This window comes from Magallana gigas, chromosome 6 (genome assembly GCF_963853765.1).
Source record: "Magallana gigas chromosome 6, xbMagGiga1.1, whole genome shotgun sequence".
Taxonomy (NCBI): domain Eukaryota; kingdom Metazoa; phylum Mollusca; class Bivalvia; order Ostreida; family Ostreidae; genus Magallana; species Magallana gigas.
The window spans coordinates 46,703,123-46,724,975 of record NC_088858.1 but is presented as its reverse complement, the minus strand read 5'-3'; the positions used below and the strand labels follow the sequence as shown (position 1 = coordinate 46,724,975).

The following is a 21,853-nucleotide window of genomic DNA, read 5'->3' as shown; positions in this document are numbered from 1 at the left end:
ATGTGACATGACTCGAACCCACCCCCCTTCTTCAAATGGAATCATGTCCTGTTTTAAAAGATGTGTCAAGTAGTGGTTAATTTCCTCATTATCAGGAGAATTTCTCTTGCAGAATGATGCTGTCATAAGTTTTAGGACTTTTAAAATTGTATTACAGATGTCTTTTAACGTTATACAAGTAACAAACTCAAAACATAACCATTTGTTATAAATTACATTATGATATATAACTAAATAGTTCAATATAAAGGAGCACTAATTGCATCATGCAGTCGGATCCAATATAAACTTTGAGGCCCCATCCTTCATGAACATGCAATTGAGCTTTCATAATAGATTAAAAGTTTAAATACATATCATCATTGTAAGGAATTAATAACTGCAATATATAATTATATTTCTTTAAAATTAACTCATCATGATTAATGTGCAAGCACAACAATTACTGTTAAATTAAGAACACCATGCTCTTAACAAAGAAAAGTAAGTCAAACCAGCTGGAACAATTTCCGAAAACAAATTTTATTTTGTTAAAAAGTTTTATTAAAACTTCAAATAATGGTATACAAAACACTTGTTGTTTAAAACAGAGTATTCTTTTCAGTTCAATTAAAATAAGTTAAATATACAATATGTGATCAAAAATAAATTAATTTATTTTCATCTTCAAATCATGATCATCCTTACAGGTCTGCCAAATTGTTCATGTATAGGCCTACCTGATAAACTAAACACTGAAGAGGGACCAATTATATGGATATACATATAGTATTGCCAATATGCTAACAAATTTAATCTTAAACTCCACATTAATTGAAATTATTGGACATTTTCAATTTCTTTGGAAATTTTCTTTTGATGACTGCAATTTGAACTATATTTATTGAAATATTTATAAAAAAAATAATTTACTGTCATCACCTGACCATAACATATATTTACATACTTTTTTAAATTTTTAATCATAAACCATTTCTTGACTAGTCATAAATGCAATCTGATAACATAAAGTCCCTACATTTCTATATTTATACACACCTATCACTACCATCATTCTTAAAACTACAAAAAATGTCTTAGTCCATCTGTCTCATATAATTCTAATTATCCTTCCCGTGAACAAATGGGTTTGGTTTGTGAAATAGAAGTAATCCACAACCACAGAACCAGGGCTCCCTGTTCATGGTCTTATTCAATATACACCATAAACATTGCAGTCCTCCCATTGAACAAGCTTGCCCATTTTTGTAAGCAAGTGTGATCCTCTTGCTAGACGAGTGGTGTTCCTTTCTGAAACGTGGAAATTCAATGCCCTGAATAATCCTGGCATGTTTTTGTGGGAACCAGTAGTGATCCTTCCACCGACTGAACAAGCAGTTTCATGAACTACCTTGTACAGCTATGTACAAATTGTGAACACATCAAATGGATTGAAAAAGTCACTGGCCTAAATCCATTTTTAAAAAGACCTGAGTAGCTGAGGATTTCATTTTGTAGAGATCTGTTTACTCCTGTCCATCAGTCGTCATCATATAGATCATGATCTTCATAGTCTACAAAAAGGTTTAGCATAGAAATTAAACAGAATGCAAATTAGGTGTACATGTAATTGCCATAGTCTACATCAAGGTTCAGCATAGGAATTAAACAGAAAGCAAAATAGATGTATGTATAATTGTGTCTTTCTTCTAAATCATATAAATTGTGGTTAAAAAATTCAACACAGAAATAAATCAACTGTTACAGAAGAATAAATTCATAAGAACCTTGAACTTGGTGATGATGACCCAGAAGTTTAGCTGCACTGACTGGTTCATCTTCATCATCCAGTTCCTCCTCCTCTTCCAGATCAGCTTCTTCTAAAAAAAACAACAAAAACCCATACTCATTTTATTACATGTACCCGTAATAAAATTAAAACCTAAAGCCATACACAATTTTCACAACTTCACAAACTATCTATATCATTAGTTTATACAAATAGTATTCCATCATTTCCATGAAGCTTTCCTTTGGCATTTTAAAATCGCAATAGAACACGTACTGTCTCTCTCTTTCAAACTTATCATAGAACATGTACATCGTTCAACTTCAAACTCGCCATAGAGCATGTACTGTCTTTCACCCTCAAACTTGCCATAGAACATGTACTTTCCATAGAACATATAATGTGTCTCACCTTCTTTGAGATTCTCGATGTATTGGACGGGTCCGTTCTCCACCACCACAGCAGAAGTGTCGCCTCCAATCGATTCTGTTTTTGAATCCCTAAAGTCCATCTTCTCCAGCTTTATCTTCTTTCTATCTGGTTCCTACAATTTTACGTACCAGTATATGAAATACACATTGAAGTACATGCATATTACATTAATACATGTACAAGAAAACTCATTCACTAATCTTTTGAATGCACAATAGCATATCTTATTTCATATGTACATGATATTGTGATTGTGTTACATGTATTTCTAAATTTAATGAAATTGATCCTGAGAAATGGATGCATAAACTTCTTAAAGTAAAAAAAAAAAAATGTGATTGTTTTCTTGCATGATAATAATAGAGAATAATAGTACCTTTATATCCCTTGCTATGTGACTTCCATTACTTTCCACCATCCTTTAAAAAAAGAAAATGAATATTACACTTATAGTTATATCTTTGTAAGGAATCTTTACTCTTAACATTTTTTCTTCAAGAAAATTGGCCAGTTATCTCCCAATGCAAGGCTTACTGTTTTTTTTTTTAATACATGTACCTTCAGAAGCAGATCACATTTATGAAAATAAAAAAAATGTAAACCAGACCTGCTAGCTTCGGACAAATCTTCTGTTTGTAAGGGTGTAGGGGGTGGCTGGGAATCCACAGGAGTGGCTGGCTGCAAGCCCGACTGGCACTTCAGATCATTTAGGACGTCATAGTTGATCTTGTTGGATATCTTTCTTTCATGAATGACTTTATAAATAGCTTCCTCTGCCGAGGCTGCCTGTATGGGCACTCGCTTTTTCCGAGTTCTTTTAGGCTGTCAAAATTTCAATAATGAAATAATCATTTAATTATCATGATATTGTGTCTTAACATGTGAGGTCTATTTCTATTTACACTTTACAAAAGATTTCAGCCTTGCTTGGAAATTTCATAGAACTATGTATGTACACTTACAGGGCTATCCCTGTACATAAATATTGTGGATTTAATGTTTTTTCATGGTTCAAGTAAAATTCACAGTTCTGAGAATACATAGATTTGTGATCAGTGGACCAGCAACTTATGATGGTTGTAACATTTCTTACTACATGAACAACTGTTTTATCAATAATAGACTGACTCAACAATGGGTCATGTACATGCATCTACAAAAATTGGTATTTCACTACTGTGTCTATACTAGTACATGAACTACGAAAGAGTGTACAAGTATTTTTTAATTTTAGATACATTCAAATAAAAACTCTTCTTATGATCAACAATATTGGTTGCATTACTGGTAGTATCTATATGTTACACTGGACTACAAAATATATCAAAATGAAATAAAAAAAGATAACATTACCGGTAATTATTAGAGTTTCATGTTAAATACTGAAATCTGATTGGTGTAGACGCATTTAATAATCCGTTATTACCCTCAGCGTTAGCAACACACTTGGCAATGGGTAACACAACAAATTGTTACATGCACATGAAATATGTGTGTACGGTTCGCCGTAGAATTCATGTTATTTCTATAAAAAAGCAGTAAAATTTTCTCTAAAATTAAGACATTCAGTAAAATAAAATAAATAGTGCCCGTTTGGGAGGGTAACAGTTGAAATTGACAACCCTCGAAAACCATTGTCAACCTCGTTTCCCATCAGCTGACAATGGTTTTCTCAGGGTGTCAATTTCAACTGTTACCTTCCCAAACAGGCACTATCTATATAGTATTACATGTTCACTTTACACAACATGAGTTCTAAGTGCATCTATTGTTTATATGGCAGCTCATTATACCTTTTTCTTTTCTGGGTTCTTAGCCTCTTCTTCTCTTTCCTTGGCAAGCCTTTCCTCTTTCTCTGTAATGATGAGAAGAAAGCTAAACTTGAAAAATTTCTTAGAATTCTCCTGGCCACTTACTTGTGAGTAAAAAAATAGTCTAAGATTAAGAAATTTAGATAAGGTGACCATACACAAAAATATGTATGACCCCATCCTAATTTGGGTGGGTAGGTAGGTATAAATTTTTTTAAAAGTTGGGCAAAAAAATTAAAGAAATGTAAAAGTTAAAAAAAAATCATGGTGATGAAAAATTTATAAATATAACTGTTGTCGATAAACATTTATAAAAATATCAATTTAAGAGTAAACCTGGGTTTTTTTTTTTTGCTTTTGCATTACTTTTCTTACCTTTCAAAGCTATTAAATAATCCTTATTTTCTGCCATCCACAAATTAGTTTTTAGTTCTATCTCTTCCTCTGTCAGCACAAATTGCTATAAAGTAAAGAAACCACCTATCATTGTTAGTCTTTGATATCTTTCTTTACAGACCTACACATTTCATACCGGTAATCAAATATTTAAGTAGTTCATAGTTAACAACCTATAATTTTTTTTCATTGAATTGAAAAATCAAAACTGGATACTGTCAATTTGGCCCATGTTGTACAGTATCTGCGCATTCACAATTGCAATGGATTTCACTCAGATGTAATTTAAATGAGGGTGGTATGGAAAAAAACAGGTGGGGGGGGGGGGGGGGGGGGGCAAAATTTGTGTAAAGTTTAGTAACATTTAGTATAAGAACTTGTATTTATTATTTGAATTAAATTCATCTTTGACACATGCTGAAAATGTTTATTTATTCTACATTAATGTTTGGGGGTAAATAATTATGGAGATCTAACCTTCTCTAATTCATCATCATCGATCCCTGTCAAGTCCAGCTCACCATCCTCTGCTTTTTCTGTGGGAAATCACAGTGAACAGTTATATACAAGCACGTACCATGCGAGATGCATGCATCTCTTACAAAGGAGCAATACTACTTAATATATGAAGAATGACTACTGTATTTCTGTCCTTTTTTAAACAGCCTCAGCAATTCCATTTTTCATAATTATGTACCTGATGCTTAAAAAGTTCCATATGCATGTATTCAGTAATAAATTCTGAAACTAAATTATGCAAAGAAATTTGAGTCTGTAGTAGTTGAAATAACCAATCAATCTGCTGTACTAATGTAATGAATAACATAATAGTCTCTCTCTCTCTCTCCTTTTATCAATTCATCCTAACATCTCACCAGATTCCCCCTCGTCTTCATTTACACACTTCTTGACAACATCGATCATTCCAATGGTTTCTTGCAGGGGTTTCCTTTCAGTCTTTAACTCTTCCTGTTCATTTACCAACTTTTCCTTCTCAAGATCAACTTCATTAAGGCATGTTTTTAACGTCTCATCCTCCAAGAAATTGCTGGCATTTTTTATTCCACTCTCTGATAAATCAGGAGAATTGGCTCGAGAATTTTCTGCACTAATGTTTGGTGAGTTTGAGGCATCTTCAAAAGAGGCAATACCAGTACAGACAATGAAATCAAGCAATGAGATATACTTGCATAAAGCAAAATAAGTTAAATTATTTTAGCATTGCATGATTAGAAATAAATGAAAATTAAACTTGTAATCAATGATCTTTTTGGAATTCAGTTGCATTTAACTATTAAATTGAAAGATCAAATGAGTCTTTTCCTCTTAAATAAGAATACAGTTACATACATTACGTACTGCTCATTTAAGGACATTGAATTTTTTTCCTTTTCAGACATTATTGTTATAATTTTTTTTTAACGTTTCCTATAGCTTCATCTTTCTTGCTTAATCAACAAAAAAAAAAAATAATTTATCTCCTGTTCCATACTTGCATAAGAAGCCCATATTCCACGAGGCTTTGCGGGTACCAAGCCCTTCTCTATTTCTTTCTGCAGATCTGACATTTCTGATTCAATTTGGGGAAACATGGTTTGTTCAATCTGAAAAAAAAATTCTTTTTTAGTTGATGACAGAAAAAAAAATCAACAATCTCTTTCAGTACCTTGTATTATTGAATTTACAGGTACTTGTTCTAGAAGGAAACTGTAGATGGTAGGATAAGACAATTTATTGTGTAAGACCCACACACAAACCAGTTTATACATGTACCCATATTTGTGGTAAAGGTATACAAAAATTTAATCATAGCTTGTTATACCTGAAATGTAGAATGTATTAGTACCGGTAAGTGCTAAAATAGTGCTTGATTATTTGCTGAACTAACTGCTTTCCTGTAATCAAAAAATCCCTAAAGGTTTCTTATACCTGTAATGTCGCTGAAGTATACATGTACTTGTATGATTTTTATGCTTACATACATTTAGACAAGTTCTACATGTCTACCTGTAATGGTATTTGTTGTTTGTGACCTGTAATGGTATGTGTTGTTTGTGCTTGTTGTACAGGAAGGTACTACATGTATACCTGTAACGGTATTTATTGTTTGTGCTTGTTGTACAGGAAGGTACTACATGTATACCTGTAACGGTATTTATTGTTTGTGCTTGTTGTACAGGAAGGTACTACATGTATACCTGTAACGGTATTTGTTGTGTGTGCTTGTAGTACAGGCAGGTACTACATGTATACCTGTAATTGTATTTGTTGTGTGTGCTTGTTGTACAGGAAGGTACTACATGTATACCTGTAATGGTATTTATTGTTTGTGCTTGTAGTACAGGCAGGTACTACATGTATACCTGTAATGATATTTGATGTATGTGCTTGTTATACAGGCAGGTACTACATGTATACCTGTAATGATATTTGTTGTTTGTGCTTGTTGTACAGGCAGGGACTACATGTATACCTGTAACAGTATTTGTTGTTTGTCATTGTACAGGCAAATGCTACATGTATACCTGTAATGGTATTTGTTGTTTGTGCTTGTTGTACAGGCAGGGACTACACGTATACCTGTAATGGTATTTGATGTATGTGCTTGTTGTACAGGCAGGGACTACATGTATACCTGTAATTGTATTTGTTGTGTGTGCTTGTTATACAGGCTGGTACTACATGTATACCTGTAATGATATTTGTTGTTTGTGCTTGTTAAAAAGGCAGGTACTACATGTATACCTGTAATGATATTTGATGTATGTGCTTGTTGTACAGGCAGGTACTACATGTATACCTGTAATGGTATTTGTTGTTTGTGCTTGTTGTACAGGCAGGGACTACACGTATACCTGTAATGGTATTTGTTGTTTGTGCTTGTTGTACAGGCAGGGACTACATGTATACCTGTAATGATATTTGATGTATGTGCTTGTTATACAGGCAGGTACTACATGTATACCTGTAATTGTTTGGCTTTCTGTGCCTTGGCCTTTCCCTCTGTAAATGATGGTGGATCCTGCTCCTCTTCTAAGTCTATGGTCTGAAACTCCTCTATTGTCAACTGACTGGATGGAGTATTCTTGAACTCTGTCAATCTACACAGTAAAAGAGACCAGAAATCATATCATCTAACTAACATATCACAATATTTCATCATATTGAAGTAAAAGTTGCTTTCGTTCAATTTACATTGAATAATAACAACAGAATTAATTTCTTATTGGCTTGCTAGTGACTCTTTTCTCTCTCTCTTTCTCTCTCCTACAAATTTAGCTAATTGTTCACCAACAACAATTACCTTTTTCTTATGGTACTGTCACACACTTTGACAATTTTTATGAGATCCTTCACACTTCTGGAAAAATCATGCATTCTAGCTGCTACCAGCAAAGCTAAAAATTAGAGCATAGATATTATCGACACATAAAACTTCTAAATGAAACACAACAAGAACTAAAACTAATTTGATAAAGCAAAGGATAATTACATGTAATAAATGATACTGATGCTGTAAGTTATAATTCAACCTTTTCATCATTCTTAAACTAACTAAAGTTGGGAGAATAAAGTATTTAAACTAATTCCCTATGAAAGTTTTATCTAACTTTTACTGATTAGAAATGTAGATTTACTGTAGTTTCCTGATTATCAGTAAAAACAAGGAATTATTATCCATATAAAATCATGTAAAACACCCGTCTTATATTTAAAATTTTTTGATATTTTTCTATTTGACACGTACGTGTGACACATATAAAATAATACCAGAAGTTTGGCATTAGCAATATCCCAAGGCCTATTTTGGCAACTACTATGTGAATTTAATAAATTCGTATTTTCAAAATGCCATGTGGTCCCTGAACCTGTGTCCCTGCAAGGATCAGGCATTAATATTGGGATGACAAGGTGACATTTGACCCACCTGCTCCACAAAGCCCAGACGGACGGCGACCTGTATGCATCCAGTCCCGCTTCATTCGAGATACAAGACGAAGTGCTGTCATAGAAACCTCATGAGTCTTCTCCCCAAACTCTAACTTGTGAGCAAATCTTGGAATGTAAAGACAGGGGTCTGAAATTTATAAAGCAACAAAACATTGATAGTTTGATAGCAGTCTGTTATTTAAATGAAAATCTGAACTAATTTATTCTGTATATCTAATCTAGAACATATTTTAATGATGGTCACGATTTCATTTGAAAATATGTGCCAAATTAAAATTAAGTTCTATAATGGGTCTTATGTGAATAATGTCAGTTGTTGAGTTATACTCATATTAATACAAATAAAAAGTATAACAGATTCTACTTGCTCTAAAAAATATTTATTCAATTTATCAGAGACATAAATAACATTTATAACGGTTATTTATGTCTCTGAATTTATGCCCCCCCCCCTTTAAAAAAAAAAAATGGGTTGTCTACCGTGGAATTTACAATTCTAGAGTTATCGTTCTTGCCATGACGTCAGATGGTAAAGAAACAAAAAAATATGTCGTGGAATCATATTTGCTGGAATCGTTTTGAAAATTAAAGCTGGTAACTCATCTCCGTGCTGGAATAGGCTATATTACAGGTATTTTGAACTTTGAAGTAAATCAATAAATTGCTTCAAAGTATTATTTTACAGCATGTTTTTTTTTCGGAGCATGGATTACGGGATCGTTTTCATCGATTTACTCTATTAGGTTTGCAGATTTAGATATTTTTGAAATAGTTGCATGTATTAAACGTATTCTGCAAAAGAATCTTTTACTCAAATTTCTTATTTCATTTACGTTGCATCTCATTACATTAATGCATATAACATGTATATAATACGACTGAAAAAAAAATGGAACAAAGGTGCACCTACAGGGGGTAACTAGAATTACCGGAATACCCGCGATTTACCGAAATGCCCGGTGAAAACACCGAAATACCCTTCAAAAACACCAAAATGCTTCATTTGAGCACAAATATTTAACATCAAAGTTTGAATCTAAGTGTTTAAATGTATTTCCCAAATTTTCAGTTTGATAATGTAAGTATTTTGACATAAATAGCGATTTTTAACGTGTAGACATTGGGTCAAGAACGATAACTCTTGCATGAATTGCTTTCACTCGAATAGAGGTGTGACATTTTATTCCCCAGAATAAAATAACTAAGAATTAAAAATACAGTTCATCAGCTTTTATTTTCTAATATCATATAATAATTTGACATGATAATACTATAAATATTCCTTTTTCTAGAAGAATTGCTCCTTTCTATTGTGAGTAGATAATTGGTCACGGCAATAGCCTGTTAACTAATGAGATGAAAACATTTATGTCCAGTTTAAATGAATTATTCAAAATAAATTTAATTATGGTTATTTACAAGAAATAAATTAATAAAAATATTTAGTTACATTTGGTTTTTATCAACACGTTAAAAACTAAATGTAATGAAAGAGTTATCTTTCTTGGAAGTGCAATTTAATCAATAACCACGAAAATCGGCTGATTTATTCAAAAAATTAACTTTAAATACAATAACTATCTATAAAAAATACTAGACATTCACTCTTTATGGCGTAATAATGGGCATTTTGGTGTTTTTGAAGGGTATTTCGGTGTTTTCACCGGGTATTTCGGTAAATCGCGGGTATTTCGGTAATTCTATGTACCGACCTACAGGTGCTTGTTCATTTTATGTGATGAGAAATCTATGGAATGAAATCAGGGTAATTTTAGCATGTTTAGTACTTGTGAAAGTTTATTTTTTGGGGGAGGTCATGTGATCAACGTACACATATTAGACAGTTAGAGGAAAATAAAACACTGATGAAAAATCATGACCGGTGATGATAGTCATCTTATCGTTGGTCAAAGTATGTTGAGTTTATGGAACATATATTTTTTTTCTTCAGATGGACCGTTCCCAGAAAAACGAAGCAAAGAGCTCCTGTCTGAAACAAAACCGAGAGTTCTCTGATGATGAAATCAACCAAGAAGTGCCACAGAACTTTGTTGTTGGGAAATTGACAAATGTTCAGCGCCCAATTCGTCAAAAGGAAACATCCTGGCAAATACCTCTATCACCCCCTCCACAACTCCCTACAGCAAAGGTATCTGAAGAGTTCAACTGGCAAGCCACTCTACCAACGGTTAGAGAGAGAAATGCTGTTATGTTTAACAATCAACTTATGGCAGATGTTTACTTTCTGGTGGGATCAACTCCAAACCAGCACAGAGTTCCAGCACATAAATATATTCTTGCCACAGGCAGCTCGGTCTTCTTTGCCATGTTCTATGGGGGTCTAGCCAATCAGGAGGGAGATATTGAAATTCCAGATGTAGAACCGGGAGCATTTATGAATTTATTAAGGTATAAACAGTAAATAAACTTTAGTTATGCAAAAACCTATGAAAATTTTCCAAGTCCAAAATTTAGGAAGAGCAAAATAGTTTTAATACTCCTGGTAAGTGAATTTTATATAAGGTTCCCTGACCAAACCAAAATCATACACATGTACATGTATAAGGTGACCTAAAAAAAATTTGTGGACCTATAATTCTTGAAGTGGATGTAATTGTTTTGGATTTTTCTTTTATAAATTCTCATCTTAGTCTTTTATTCTAAAAGTAAAATTAGGGAATGTTGACCATTTATTTAAAAGTTGAATAAATTTATACATGTATTAAAACTCATGATTTTAACATTTATTATAGATACATCTACTGCGATGACATTCAGTTGGAACCAGACAATGTTCTAGCAACATTATATGCTGCTAAAAAGTATATTGTGCCACATTTGGCAAAATCATGTGTGCGTTTCCTTGAAACAAGTCTAAGTGCTCGGAATGCTTGCATTCTTTTGAGTCAAGGTAGATTGTTTGAGGAGCAAGAACTGATGCATCGGTGTTGGGAGGTCATCGATGCTCAAGCAGAAGAGGCCCTTTATTCTGACAGTTTCAGTGAAATTGACATAAATACACTAAAAACTGTCTTAAGCCGAGAAACCCTCAACGCACGGGAAATATCAATTTTCAATGCTGCATGTAAGTGGGCAGAGGCTGAGTGCAATCGTTCAAACTTGGAACCCACTCCTGAAAATAAACGTAAAGTGTTAGGGGATGCTCTTTATCTCATCAGAATGCCTTCAATGGGCCTCGATGAGTACGCCAATGGACCGTCTCAGTCAGGTATATTGACACTTCAAGAGGCAAATGACATCTTTCTTCATTATTTAGCAAGGAATAAGCCAGAATTAAAGTTCACTAAGAAACCTAGATCTGGATTGACTCCATTCAAATGTCATCGCTTCCAGTCCTCAGCTTACAGAAGTAACCAATGGAGATACAGAGGGCGCTGTGATAGCATTCAATTTGCAGTTGACACTAGGATTTTTGTGGCAGGCTTTGGGTTGTATGGTTCCAGTAATGGTGCTGCAGAATATCAGGTCAAAATTGAACTGAAGAAAAATGGAGTTATTCTCGGTCACACGAACAAAAAATTCTTCTCCGACGGATCAAGTAATACGTTTGGAGTGTTGTTTGAAAATCCAATCCAGATTGAAGCGGACACATTTTACACTGCCAGTGCTGTGCTGGATGGAGTGGAACTGAGCTACTTTGGTCAGGAAGGGCTTACTGAAATCCAGTGCGGAAAGGTCACCTTTCAGTTCCAGTGTTCGTCTGACAGCACTAATGGTACAGGCGTACAAGGGGGCCAGATTCCAGAAATTATATTTTACTGCTAATTGTATCACTGCTTTCATGTAAATGACATGTACATGTCATCGTCTTTTCAGTACATTTTCCATCATAATAAGACTGATAATTTTCAAATAAATTAAGAGAAATTGTGCATTTATTGATAGAACAAAATGAATTTTTGTTGTTGATTGAATTAAAAGTTTAAACATTTAGTGTGATGTCCGTCAGTTAAGTTGTAAAATGTGTAATGCCCATCTTGTAACTCATAAAGTTGAGGTGCCATCATCTCTGTAACAGTTGTCATCATGTGTTCTGGTATCTTGCAACATTAAAGAATTAATATTCATGCTTAACAAAGTTTCTTTGTGCATTCACTTCTTATTACATTGTACCATATTATTATTTCCTTGCATACCTGATCTTAAACAATATTTGCCTTTTATTTCCTGAATTATTGTCAGAAACTAAAATATGGTAAATGTAGCGACCATTTGAGAACTTGATTGTTATCTGTAGCCTTTGCTAACTAGACATTGAAAAGGCAACTAGTTCAATAGGCCTAGTTTTAATGAAGAGCATTAGGTAGTAGCAGTAATAGTTTATTGACGTTTTACAATTAACAGTAGTTTACAATAATTATGGGTACGGACAGGTGGGAGGCAGGTTGTATAAATATTATACAAAAGGCCAATAGGCCTTAACGGTCACCTGAGTACCATAGTCCATACACAAACTTGTTGAGGAGTCTCGTATATGCATTTAATTAAGGTACTTCACTACACCCAGACTTATACTTTTTAAGACACTACGTCACAAGTTGGCGATTTAAATGTTTTGTTAAACTGTTTGTATCAATCGATTCAGATGTATATTATCATAGCTCAGTGGTTAAAGTATCAGGCTTGTGAACCGCAGGTCATGAGTTCGAATCCACTTGGGGCTTTTGTTTATGTTTTCTGAATGAAATTTTTGAAAGTATCATTTTTTATCTAAAATTGCACATTTTTTCACCTATTTGACATATATACTTCTTTTCCATCATATTATCTATCATAATCAAGTAATTTTCTATTGATTTGAGAAACTATTTCAAGGTGTAGTGATGCACCTTAAGTTTCATTCTGGAGTAAAAAAAATTATAATATTGTAATGAAGACCACCTTCCTGCCTGAAATCATTCAAAAAGGACAGCGAAATCTAAAACTTTAGCGAAAAACTTAAAAGACCATAATAGAGTGCAAGACCTGATATTGAAAAGGTACAAGAAAATAGTTGAAAATAATTTTCCCATATCTGTTTACTTTCAAGATAGGTTTTATGTGTACACGTTTTCATAGATAAATTCAAAAAAGGTGGCTAGTAGACATGTTTTATTAAAACAACCTCCCATTTCCAATCCCGAGGGGCAGACAGAAACTCTCCCTGTGCGGATTTGAACAAAAATCATAAAAGAGAACAGCTTAATCACATTAGAGCTTAAAAATTATCTTCACTTCTGTTCCAACTACTGAATTTTCATCATAAATACACAACTATAGCACCATCTCGTATTTATACCAAAATCATTTTACATGTACTGTTTATCAGTGATTTTGGTTAGCCCATTCATATTATACTATTAATGAGTCTATTTATTTATATATAAAGACTTCAAAAACTGTTTTTGTTTCAATAAATAAAATACTTGCATGGGTTTTTTTTGTTCATACAACTTCTTAATTACATTATATTTAATGATTAATAACTCCATTATGAAGAGGCAAGGGAAGATAACCCAATTAACTTTCACAATATCTTAACTTTAATACACAGCTTCATTCTTTCTCTTTTCTAAATACACATCTATGTGAATTATCTCATTTCTTTCATTGACATTCCTGAGAAGAATAAAATGACAAGACTAATATATCCCCTCTCTCCCAGCCATAGCACTTGCCTTACATGTAGATGGCATGAAATATTATAAAAGATGACAGCTTAATGTTTTTTTCTAAATATGCAGTCAGTTTTTATTCCGTGTCAGTAGACTTTTTAAAAACATTCTCTATACATTAACATTATTAAAATGACCTTGCTTTTAGCCACACCCTGCATTAAGAATCCCAATCCTATACACTATATGAGTGTCTAGATTCAACACCCATTGTTTAGGGGACTTAAAATTTACAATTTTAATAGTGGACTTCCTGGTTAACATAATTATGTAGTCACTCTTTCTTACAGATGTGTGAGAGTAGAGAAGAATTTTTTTAAAACATAATATACATTAACACTATATGGCCATATTACCCCCCCCCCCCCCCCCCCCCCCCCCCCCAGCATGAACCCCTGACCCAGGGGCCATGAATTTCACAATTTAGTAGAGGAGATTGTGGACATCATAACCATGCATTCATTTTTTTTGGGAGTAAAGAAGAAAATGTTCTAAGATTTAATACATTTTCAGCTTATGGCTACATTGACCCCACCCTAGGGCCTAAACCTCTGTCCCAGGGGTAATGAATTTCACAATTTAGGTAGAGGAGTCAGTGGACATCATAACCATGCATTTAGTATTGCATGGCAGAAATAATTTCCTTAACTCTGTGTAAAAATCACAAACCAAAACAAAATGGTATTCATCTTCGATGAAAAGCATTTTAGAGGAATTTGTTTCAACCTTTACTATATAATTTAAAGCTTGCATATCCTATATTCAGTTTACTCTAAGGACAGTGTGATTAAAACCATCCCCTTATCCTTACACTCATCAGGGTATGACAGGTATCGACAAGAGGCCATATGCACATGACCTTTACTTCTTAACCAATCAGGAAAGGGCTGATGAGTGTAAGGAGAAGGGGGTGGTTTTAATCAGACTAAAGGCAGATAAGGCTTACAAAAATGGTCTGATATGACCTTATTGTTTGACCTATATATTGTGTCTGCTACGATTTAAGTTTCTTAACCTTTCATCTAGAAACAAATTGGTTTAAGGTCACTACATACTATTTACCTACATACACTATGTTGGAAAATTTTCGGTCAAGGGGAGAGAAATTATGCTCAGTACCATTGATGTTGGACTGATGAAAGGAGAGACAGGCAGATAGTTAGAATTCAGCATTAATCAATTCACATACAGTACCAATCAGACCCAACCTCAATCTGATTTAAATAAGATCTTTAATCGACATCTAATTTGTCGGAGTGGATCAAAGATCTTATTTTAATCAGATTGACCCAACCTAACTCCACAGCAGACCCCAACTAAACCCAGGTTTACTTTGGTCCACTCGAGGTTCACTTTGGATTTACTCAGGGATTGCTTTTGGGGTCCACTTGATGCACTGGAGTGTGAAGCAGACCTGTCTTTTATCTTACCATCGTACTGCCTGTAATTCCTGCCCCCTGTATATTCCAAATGCACATGCAGCATCTGCTTTCAGAGATCTACGTCTGATCAGTGCTTACTCTCTGTGCCCACTCCGAGTTTACTTTGGGTTTACTCAGCTATTCAAGTAAACTCGGAGTAAACCCTGAAAGTAAACCTAGGGTTTGGTTGGGGTTTATTTTCTGCTAGGTTGGGTCTGATCGGTACTGTACTGGTATTTAATAAAAGGATGATATTCTGTAAATATTCACAACTGTCACATTTCTTAATTCTATAGTGACTTTTGCTATGATTCTGATTTTTACCAATATCATTAAAGTGTGAATAACAATGATTCTTGCAGTGTCAATAGTGCAAACTATTTACAACTAATTTTTACATCCTATGAGCTATAGCAGTCCTGGTTTGTAACCAAAAATATGGGTTGGTCTGGGTAGTGGGTAAAAAGATAATACCCATGCTTCTTGAGTTACTGAGCACATGTGAATCACATGACTAGTTAAATGTTGTTACATGACGTGGATTTTAAAATGTCATTAATCATCGCGTCAGCAGCTGGTTAAGTTAATTTTTTCTGCAATGATCACTATCTTCATAGTCTGCATGAATTACCAAAGAAAGCATTTCTAAATTTGTTTATAAATATTTGACACCTACTTTTTACCAGTTCATCAAATTAATGAATTTATTGTAAGAGTAACTAAATTATTGTTAATGTACATCATTTTTGGGTAAAAGAAATAATCAAGTCATCTCATATGAGAATTTGAGTCTGACATCATCATGATTACCAGTATTTTGTGCAGTTCATGATTTTTCTTCGGTTGCTGAAGGTTTTGACAGATCAATAAACTGGTTAAAACTGGATCGTGTAGATTTCAGCCCTGTAAGTTCTACAGAGCTGTGAATCACAATTGGTTTTCTTATAAAATAGAGGAGAAAATACTAGGCAAATGTACCGTAAATATAACTTTGTTATTATGTTGATGGTTTTAAAATGTGAGAATGGGAAAGGTATTAGATATTTTCTATGTGATTTTTACAATTTCAGTGAAAGGTATATGTACCACTGTATAATCTTCTGGCTGTCGGGAAGCACACCATCCTTGAAGTTATAAGTCTACAACCATTGCTTAAAAATATTTTTGATAATTATTTAAGGTATCCGATGTACAATTAAGCCAGAGAGCTCGGGATTTTCCGGGATGAGCTCGGTAGATTACGGAGCTTGAAATAAATTTTCAAAAAGTCGCACTATTTTTGATCTGACATAATAAACGATAAATAATAAACATTTGATGCATAAAGTCAAGCAATATTTTTTTTTCTTAATTTTAAAACGAGTTATTTTAACTTTCCCCCCTAACGTTGATTGTGACGTTGTAGCAGCTTTACGTCATTTGCCGTTGTATGACGTTATTTTTTTCCCGCGGCGCTCTTGCAATAACGTGAAAAAAAAATCTTAATTTATAGAGTAAAAGTTGCAGTGCACAAGTCACGTATTTCGTCGAAAAATACTGAGTAGGTCGTTTTAATCATTGATTTCGTAGATATTAATTGTGACTGTGCATGACTTGAATTGTTAATTGTCTGATAATCGTATGCCCCTATTCAATCCGTTCAATTTTTTGTATACCTAATTTCATTAAACATACAGAGTGTTGCGGACCTAACATTTGTATAAAGGCGTATTTGCTACTAACTATTTTTAATAAGTACTATTCATACGGATTTTGTGGTTAAAATGCTTGTACACTTTTACTGTAATTATTGTGTTAAAACATCTCCTTGTTATTTTCCGTAAATCAAGTTAACAAGAGTCAAATAATGAAATTTCTAATCATTGATTTATTTTTTCATCGGGATTCCAAACAATTATCTTCTCTCGCATTTTATATCACATGTATGTGCATGAACGGTACATTTTTTACTCTTTTTCAAAATCGCTGGATTTTATATCATTCAAATTCAAATAATACTATTAGATACTGATTCCGACTGCTTTAAAGTCAATTCGTTTCATTTTGCTGTTTACATAAAAGAGGCGCGTCACCATCCAATGAAATCAAATACTCGAAATTTGATTGACAGGTTCAGCCAGATAGCCGATGTCCGATGCATGTTATGTGTGGTATTTGTACACAATCTTATCGTGTAAAAATGCATGCTTATTACAACATCACAGCGTCATTTATGGTTGATTCATATTTTGTTATAACTGTGTAAAGCATGTTGATGTATTGTACATTCCACAATTGTACCGATACGGAAACATCGTAGTCAGACTTTTTTGACAGTCTCCATTTGACTTAATTTTTTTGTTAAAAAGGATACAATTTTGAGTAAAATATAATACAATATATATTGTTTTCTACGAGTTTGGAATGAATTGGTTTGGAATGAATTCTAATAAAACATTTCACACGGTTCTTGCACGCTTTTTTCGTAACGCTTTACACACCTGATGTGACCCGCAATTCACGACTTCGTTGTATTAGTAACAAGTTCAATATTTTTTGTGCAAACATTTTGCTGAATGAAAAAAACCTGAACCGTTTAGATTTTTAATTCTAAAATTACAAGTTCTAAATGGTAAAGGTATAGAAAACAGGAAAATTACCAGGTAACGGGAATATGCGTTGGATTATGAATGCGACGGCTGACATGGGGGGGGGGGGGGTAAAAATCGCGTGAGTCGTCATGGTCATTGTAAAAAAAAAATTCGCAAAAATAAAAAAAGATATTGATAAAGGTAATCAATTTATTTAAAAACTTTATTTTTATTAAAATATGTTGGCAATTTTTATTTCATAAATATTATTAATGATTACACATGTTTTCGTCAAAGAAAAGTAGTATTTTACCATGCGTGATTTGCAGAGCTAGAGTTACTTCCCCATAGTGATTTGGCGGGAAAAACATCTATTTTTAGAAACTACATATCCTTACCTATCAAACGAGTACATTGAATATATACCTTACCAGGCATCATTTTTTGGTCAATTGTACATCGGATACCTTAAGTAATACATGTATGTGGAAATATGTTTTGAAAAACATGATACATACATGTAATAAAAAAAAGTTATGGTTATACACAATACCTTAATAAGGTTAATGTCTGTCTTTAGGAAAATGAAGTAGACTTTACCTATGGCAGGAATGTTGATACAGAGAGCCCTGGACAGCTGGAGATAGGTTTTTCCCAGACTGTATACATTGATCTGCCCAAAACAATTGTATGATTATCTTACCATGTCAAAATTACAACTTACATTACAAATTTATTCATATGAATATATATGAAGGCATAGTATTGTTCAATGAGGTTAATTTAAATTGCAACATTGGGTATATCATTGTTAGAGATTAGTGAATTTCAAGCTTGTGAATCAAAGAGTACATCTAATATTCCAATTTCATTTTTTATAAAGGGTTTACTATATAGCATATCATGATAAAAATAACAGATTGTCAGAAAAAAAAATAAAAAGAATGAACTATACACACACCTGGAGCTGGTCGCTGAAATCTAGCAGCATATGTAAAAATATCTGTCAAGGTCAAAAACAAGGAATGGACACCTGTTATGTAAGTTGGCAGAACTTGTATGAAGTAATAATTATTTTTTTAGTTTCCTAGAATTCCGTACATGACTTTAAAAACTACAAATGTATTCTAATGCAATGTACAAGCTCATTCTTTACATATTCTTGATACTTTGAATTGCCCTTATTTTTAAACTTTAACCCAACAACAATTTCAAACTTATTTATGTTACACTATATATTCATATCAATATGTATGGCATGGTATGTAGAAGGTCAGTCACATTTTTTTTAACCTTTCACTCTGACAAAACCTTAACCCCACCCTTCCCCAAATCCCTTTTTTCCCCAGGTGATTCTATCTCTCCATTCATATTGAATAATTATAGTAGCCTCAGAAACTGTGTATTGACACTGAAGGATATGGGGTGTACCCTCTGTCCGACACACGATGTACAGGCAGGCTGCTATAACGTGGGTTGTCTTTCTGCCCTGTGTCATTCTTCTGTTGACAGCCATCTTGAAAAAGTTGAAAGCTGTGTCAATACAGTGCTGGTTCAATTTTAACTGGACTCCCAACTGCTGGATTCTTTTCCTACCTAAAATTGATAAATATTTAAGGTATTTAATCAGCATAAACCTGAGAAAGAGAGATAGAGAAAGAGAGGGAAACAGATATTCAAAGTGATCATATATATTCATTCATGGAAGCTTCTGTTAGAAACGGAAGCCTCTAATGAATATGATCCATTTCAGAAATCATGCGGAGCATAATATCTATAAGTACATGTATCAGGAATGGCAATTTCTAACGAGTGTTATGTTTAACAGTACTTGGTCAAAACAATTGTAAATAGTTGCAAAATCAGTAAATGGTTAGTCATATAAAATTAAAAAAAGTGGGAATGAAACAAATGATTTCTTTAGTAATGAAAAATATGAAAACAAAATATCAAACCATTGTCAAATGTCACTGTCCTTGATTCTTTTTTCATTCCATGAGGAAAACTGATTCCTAAAGAGTGGGACTTTGAACCTGCAATAGATGTAATACATCAAATGTACACAATTAAAATAACACATTCGTGAACCAGTCTGTCATTAAAAATTTAAAAAAAATGTAGAGTTTATAGTGTTGTTCCTGTTGACTGTTCTAACTGGACTAGGCTGAATATGTGTTTACATGTGTTGACATTTAATGTGGATAAAAGCACATTTTATCATAATCATAATAAGTTTCACCTGTTTAAAATTTTGAAATTTTAAAATATTATAAAGGAGGTGTCCCATATCACATTATGACTAGTAAATGCAAAGCAATTATCGGCATACAACTAATTCTACCAAGGACCATTTCTTGACAGTACACTGTTATGACATTTTATCGATCAACATATAAAATCATATTTAAAAGAAAAATGACGAAACAATGCACTGATGAGAAATGGTACTTCAATGGTGAGAATTGGTCTCACACCAGTACATTTTTTATTCATTATTTCATACTGTATATTCGGTATTTTTCGTGCGTCACAAAATTTGCGAAAATGCATGGGGAAAATACATGAATGTAGCATTTCTAATTTTTTGTCAGTCATTTTTTGCAATTTTAAAAGTGTCCTAGAGAAAATGATACAGGATATAATTTCTGTGTATTCAATATTTTGCAATTGAAAAGAGGTCTCGAAAAAAGCAAAAATTAGATAATCGCGAAAATTACCAGATATATGATATTTGGTGGTCCATATATTGGATGACATGCACCAATTTTTGTATAAACAAGGATGACTATTAGGAATTATTAGAAAAAAAGATATCCATGGCAATCCTTATTTGATCTAGTAGAATCATATAAAAATTCAGCATAGGTAACAGGATTTTTGAGGTTACCAGAGGTGGGGTGGGGGTGAGGGATTAATAAAGCAAATGATCATAAACAATGTATTATTAACATTGTTTAAACTTACACAAAGAGTAAAAATCTTATTATATATGACTAGAATGTAAATCAAGTAATGAAATAAACAGGTTTTTCTATTAAAGTTAATTTTCTTATTTACCATCAGTGGAAACAAACTGCCCGATTACTGAGGATGCCCCAGTTGCATGTTCCTCAAACTGAATCTCTGACACAATGATCTGGTCCTCCAACACAGACCCACAGTTTGTACAGACAGCATCTCCTCTAGCTGGGTCCTTGTCAATTTCTGTACAACCACAGTGGGTGCAAACACCAGTGCTTGACATTGTGGATGCTGAGGAAATGAAGCAAGTCAAGACAAAAAATAAAATAAAAAATACACAGATATTATTCAAGAAATGCATTTTCTGAATACAAATATACATACTTGATGGGAAAAAAAATTTAAAAAAATCGTCTTCCGTAATGGGATTCGAACACTTACCTTTCTGATCATATAATTTACAATTCCAGATGCTTAACCACTATGCCACGATGGCGAAATTTCCACTGCAAAATAAACAATAATATATCTTCAAATGTCGAATTCTCTTAAGATAATATATACGTCAATAACCTGGTTTTGTAGAAGGTGCGTCTCATTTTCTAACAAAGAATGGAGACATTGATCTAAAATTAAGTCTGGAGAAAAGGCAGAGACTAAAATGGCGACAAAACATCCCCAGACAACATTTATTTCAGAAGCCTAAACTTACAGCAAATAATCCAGTTCCAACCACGATTTGGAGTGATATAAAACAACTTTAAAGTCACATTTTAATAACGAAATATATTTAACGTTATATTTCTACATCGAAGGCTAAGTGATGCAAAACATGTGAAAGTTTGATAGGTGGCGCTGTTTGTCGTGC

The 21,853-nt window shown here is 33.3% G+C and overlaps 2 protein-coding genes across 3 annotated transcripts; one reads left to right on the top strand and one right to left on the bottom strand.

Annotated features, from left to right (window-relative positions):
• Positions 1 to 502: 502 nt before the first annotated feature.
• Positions 503 to 21,837, bottom strand: LOC105326171 (transcription factor IIIB 90 kDa subunit). Of its 2 annotated transcripts, XM_066088706.1 has the most exons (20): positions 21,698 to 21,837; positions 21,427 to 21,491; positions 21,082 to 21,276; positions 19,980 to 20,057; positions 19,447 to 19,620; positions 18,986 to 19,017; positions 18,625 to 18,697; positions 8,336 to 8,485; positions 7,712 to 7,805; positions 7,373 to 7,508; positions 5,900 to 6,011; positions 5,283 to 5,540; positions 4,885 to 4,943; positions 4,387 to 4,471; positions 3,994 to 4,055; positions 2,808 to 3,022; positions 2,577 to 2,619; positions 2,180 to 2,312; positions 1,767 to 1,859; positions 503 to 1,553 (listed from the first exon to the last, which is right to left on the bottom strand). In XM_066088706.1, exons 3-20 carry the CDS (start codon positions 21,266 to 21,268, stop codon positions 1,519 to 1,521), a joined length of 2,019 nt encoding a protein of 672 aa, XP_065944778.1. In that variant the 5' UTR covers positions 21,269 to 21,276; positions 21,427 to 21,491; positions 21,698 to 21,837; the 3' UTR covers positions 503 to 1,518. The 2 variants fall into 2 exon arrangements, with proteins under 2 accessions (XP_065944778.1, XP_065944777.1); XM_066088705.1 differs by lacking the exons at positions 18,625 to 18,697; positions 18,986 to 19,017; positions 19,447 to 19,620; ... (2 more) ...; positions 21,427 to 21,491; positions 21,698 to 21,837 and adding an exon at positions 16,541 to 16,592.
• LOC105326025 (BTB/POZ domain-containing protein 6-B) lies at positions 8,855 to 12,457 on the top strand. Its single transcript, XM_066088707.1, has 3 exons — positions 8,855 to 8,989; positions 10,310 to 10,767; positions 11,112 to 12,457. The coding sequence occupies exons 2-3, from the start codon at positions 10,310 to 10,312 to the stop codon at positions 12,142 to 12,144; spliced, it is 1,491 nt and encodes a 496-aa protein (XP_065944779.1). The 5' UTR covers positions 8,855 to 8,989; the 3' UTR covers positions 12,145 to 12,457.
• Positions 21,838 to 21,853: the final 16 nt, after the last annotated feature.

Coding starts and splice junctions, on each gene's coding strand:
- LOC105326025 (XM_066088707.1), top strand. CDS start 10,310: ATGGACCGTTCCCAGAAAAACGAAGCAAAGAGCTCCTGTCTGAAACAA. Junction 10,768..11,111: donor GCATTTATGAATTTATTAAG/GTATAAACAGTA, acceptor CATTTATTATAG/ATACATCTACTGCGATGACA.
- LOC105326171 (XM_066088706.1), bottom strand. CDS start 21,268: ATGTCAAGCACTGGTGTTTGCACCCACTGTGGTTGTACAGAAATTGAC. Junction 4,056..4,386: donor TTATTTAATAGCTTTGAAAG/GTAAGAAAAGTA, acceptor TCATCATTACAG/AGAAAGAGGAAAGGCTTGCC. Junction 2,313..2,576: donor ACATAGCAAGGGATATAAAG/GTACTATTATTC, acceptor GTAAAATTGTAG/GAACCAGATAGAAAGAAGAT.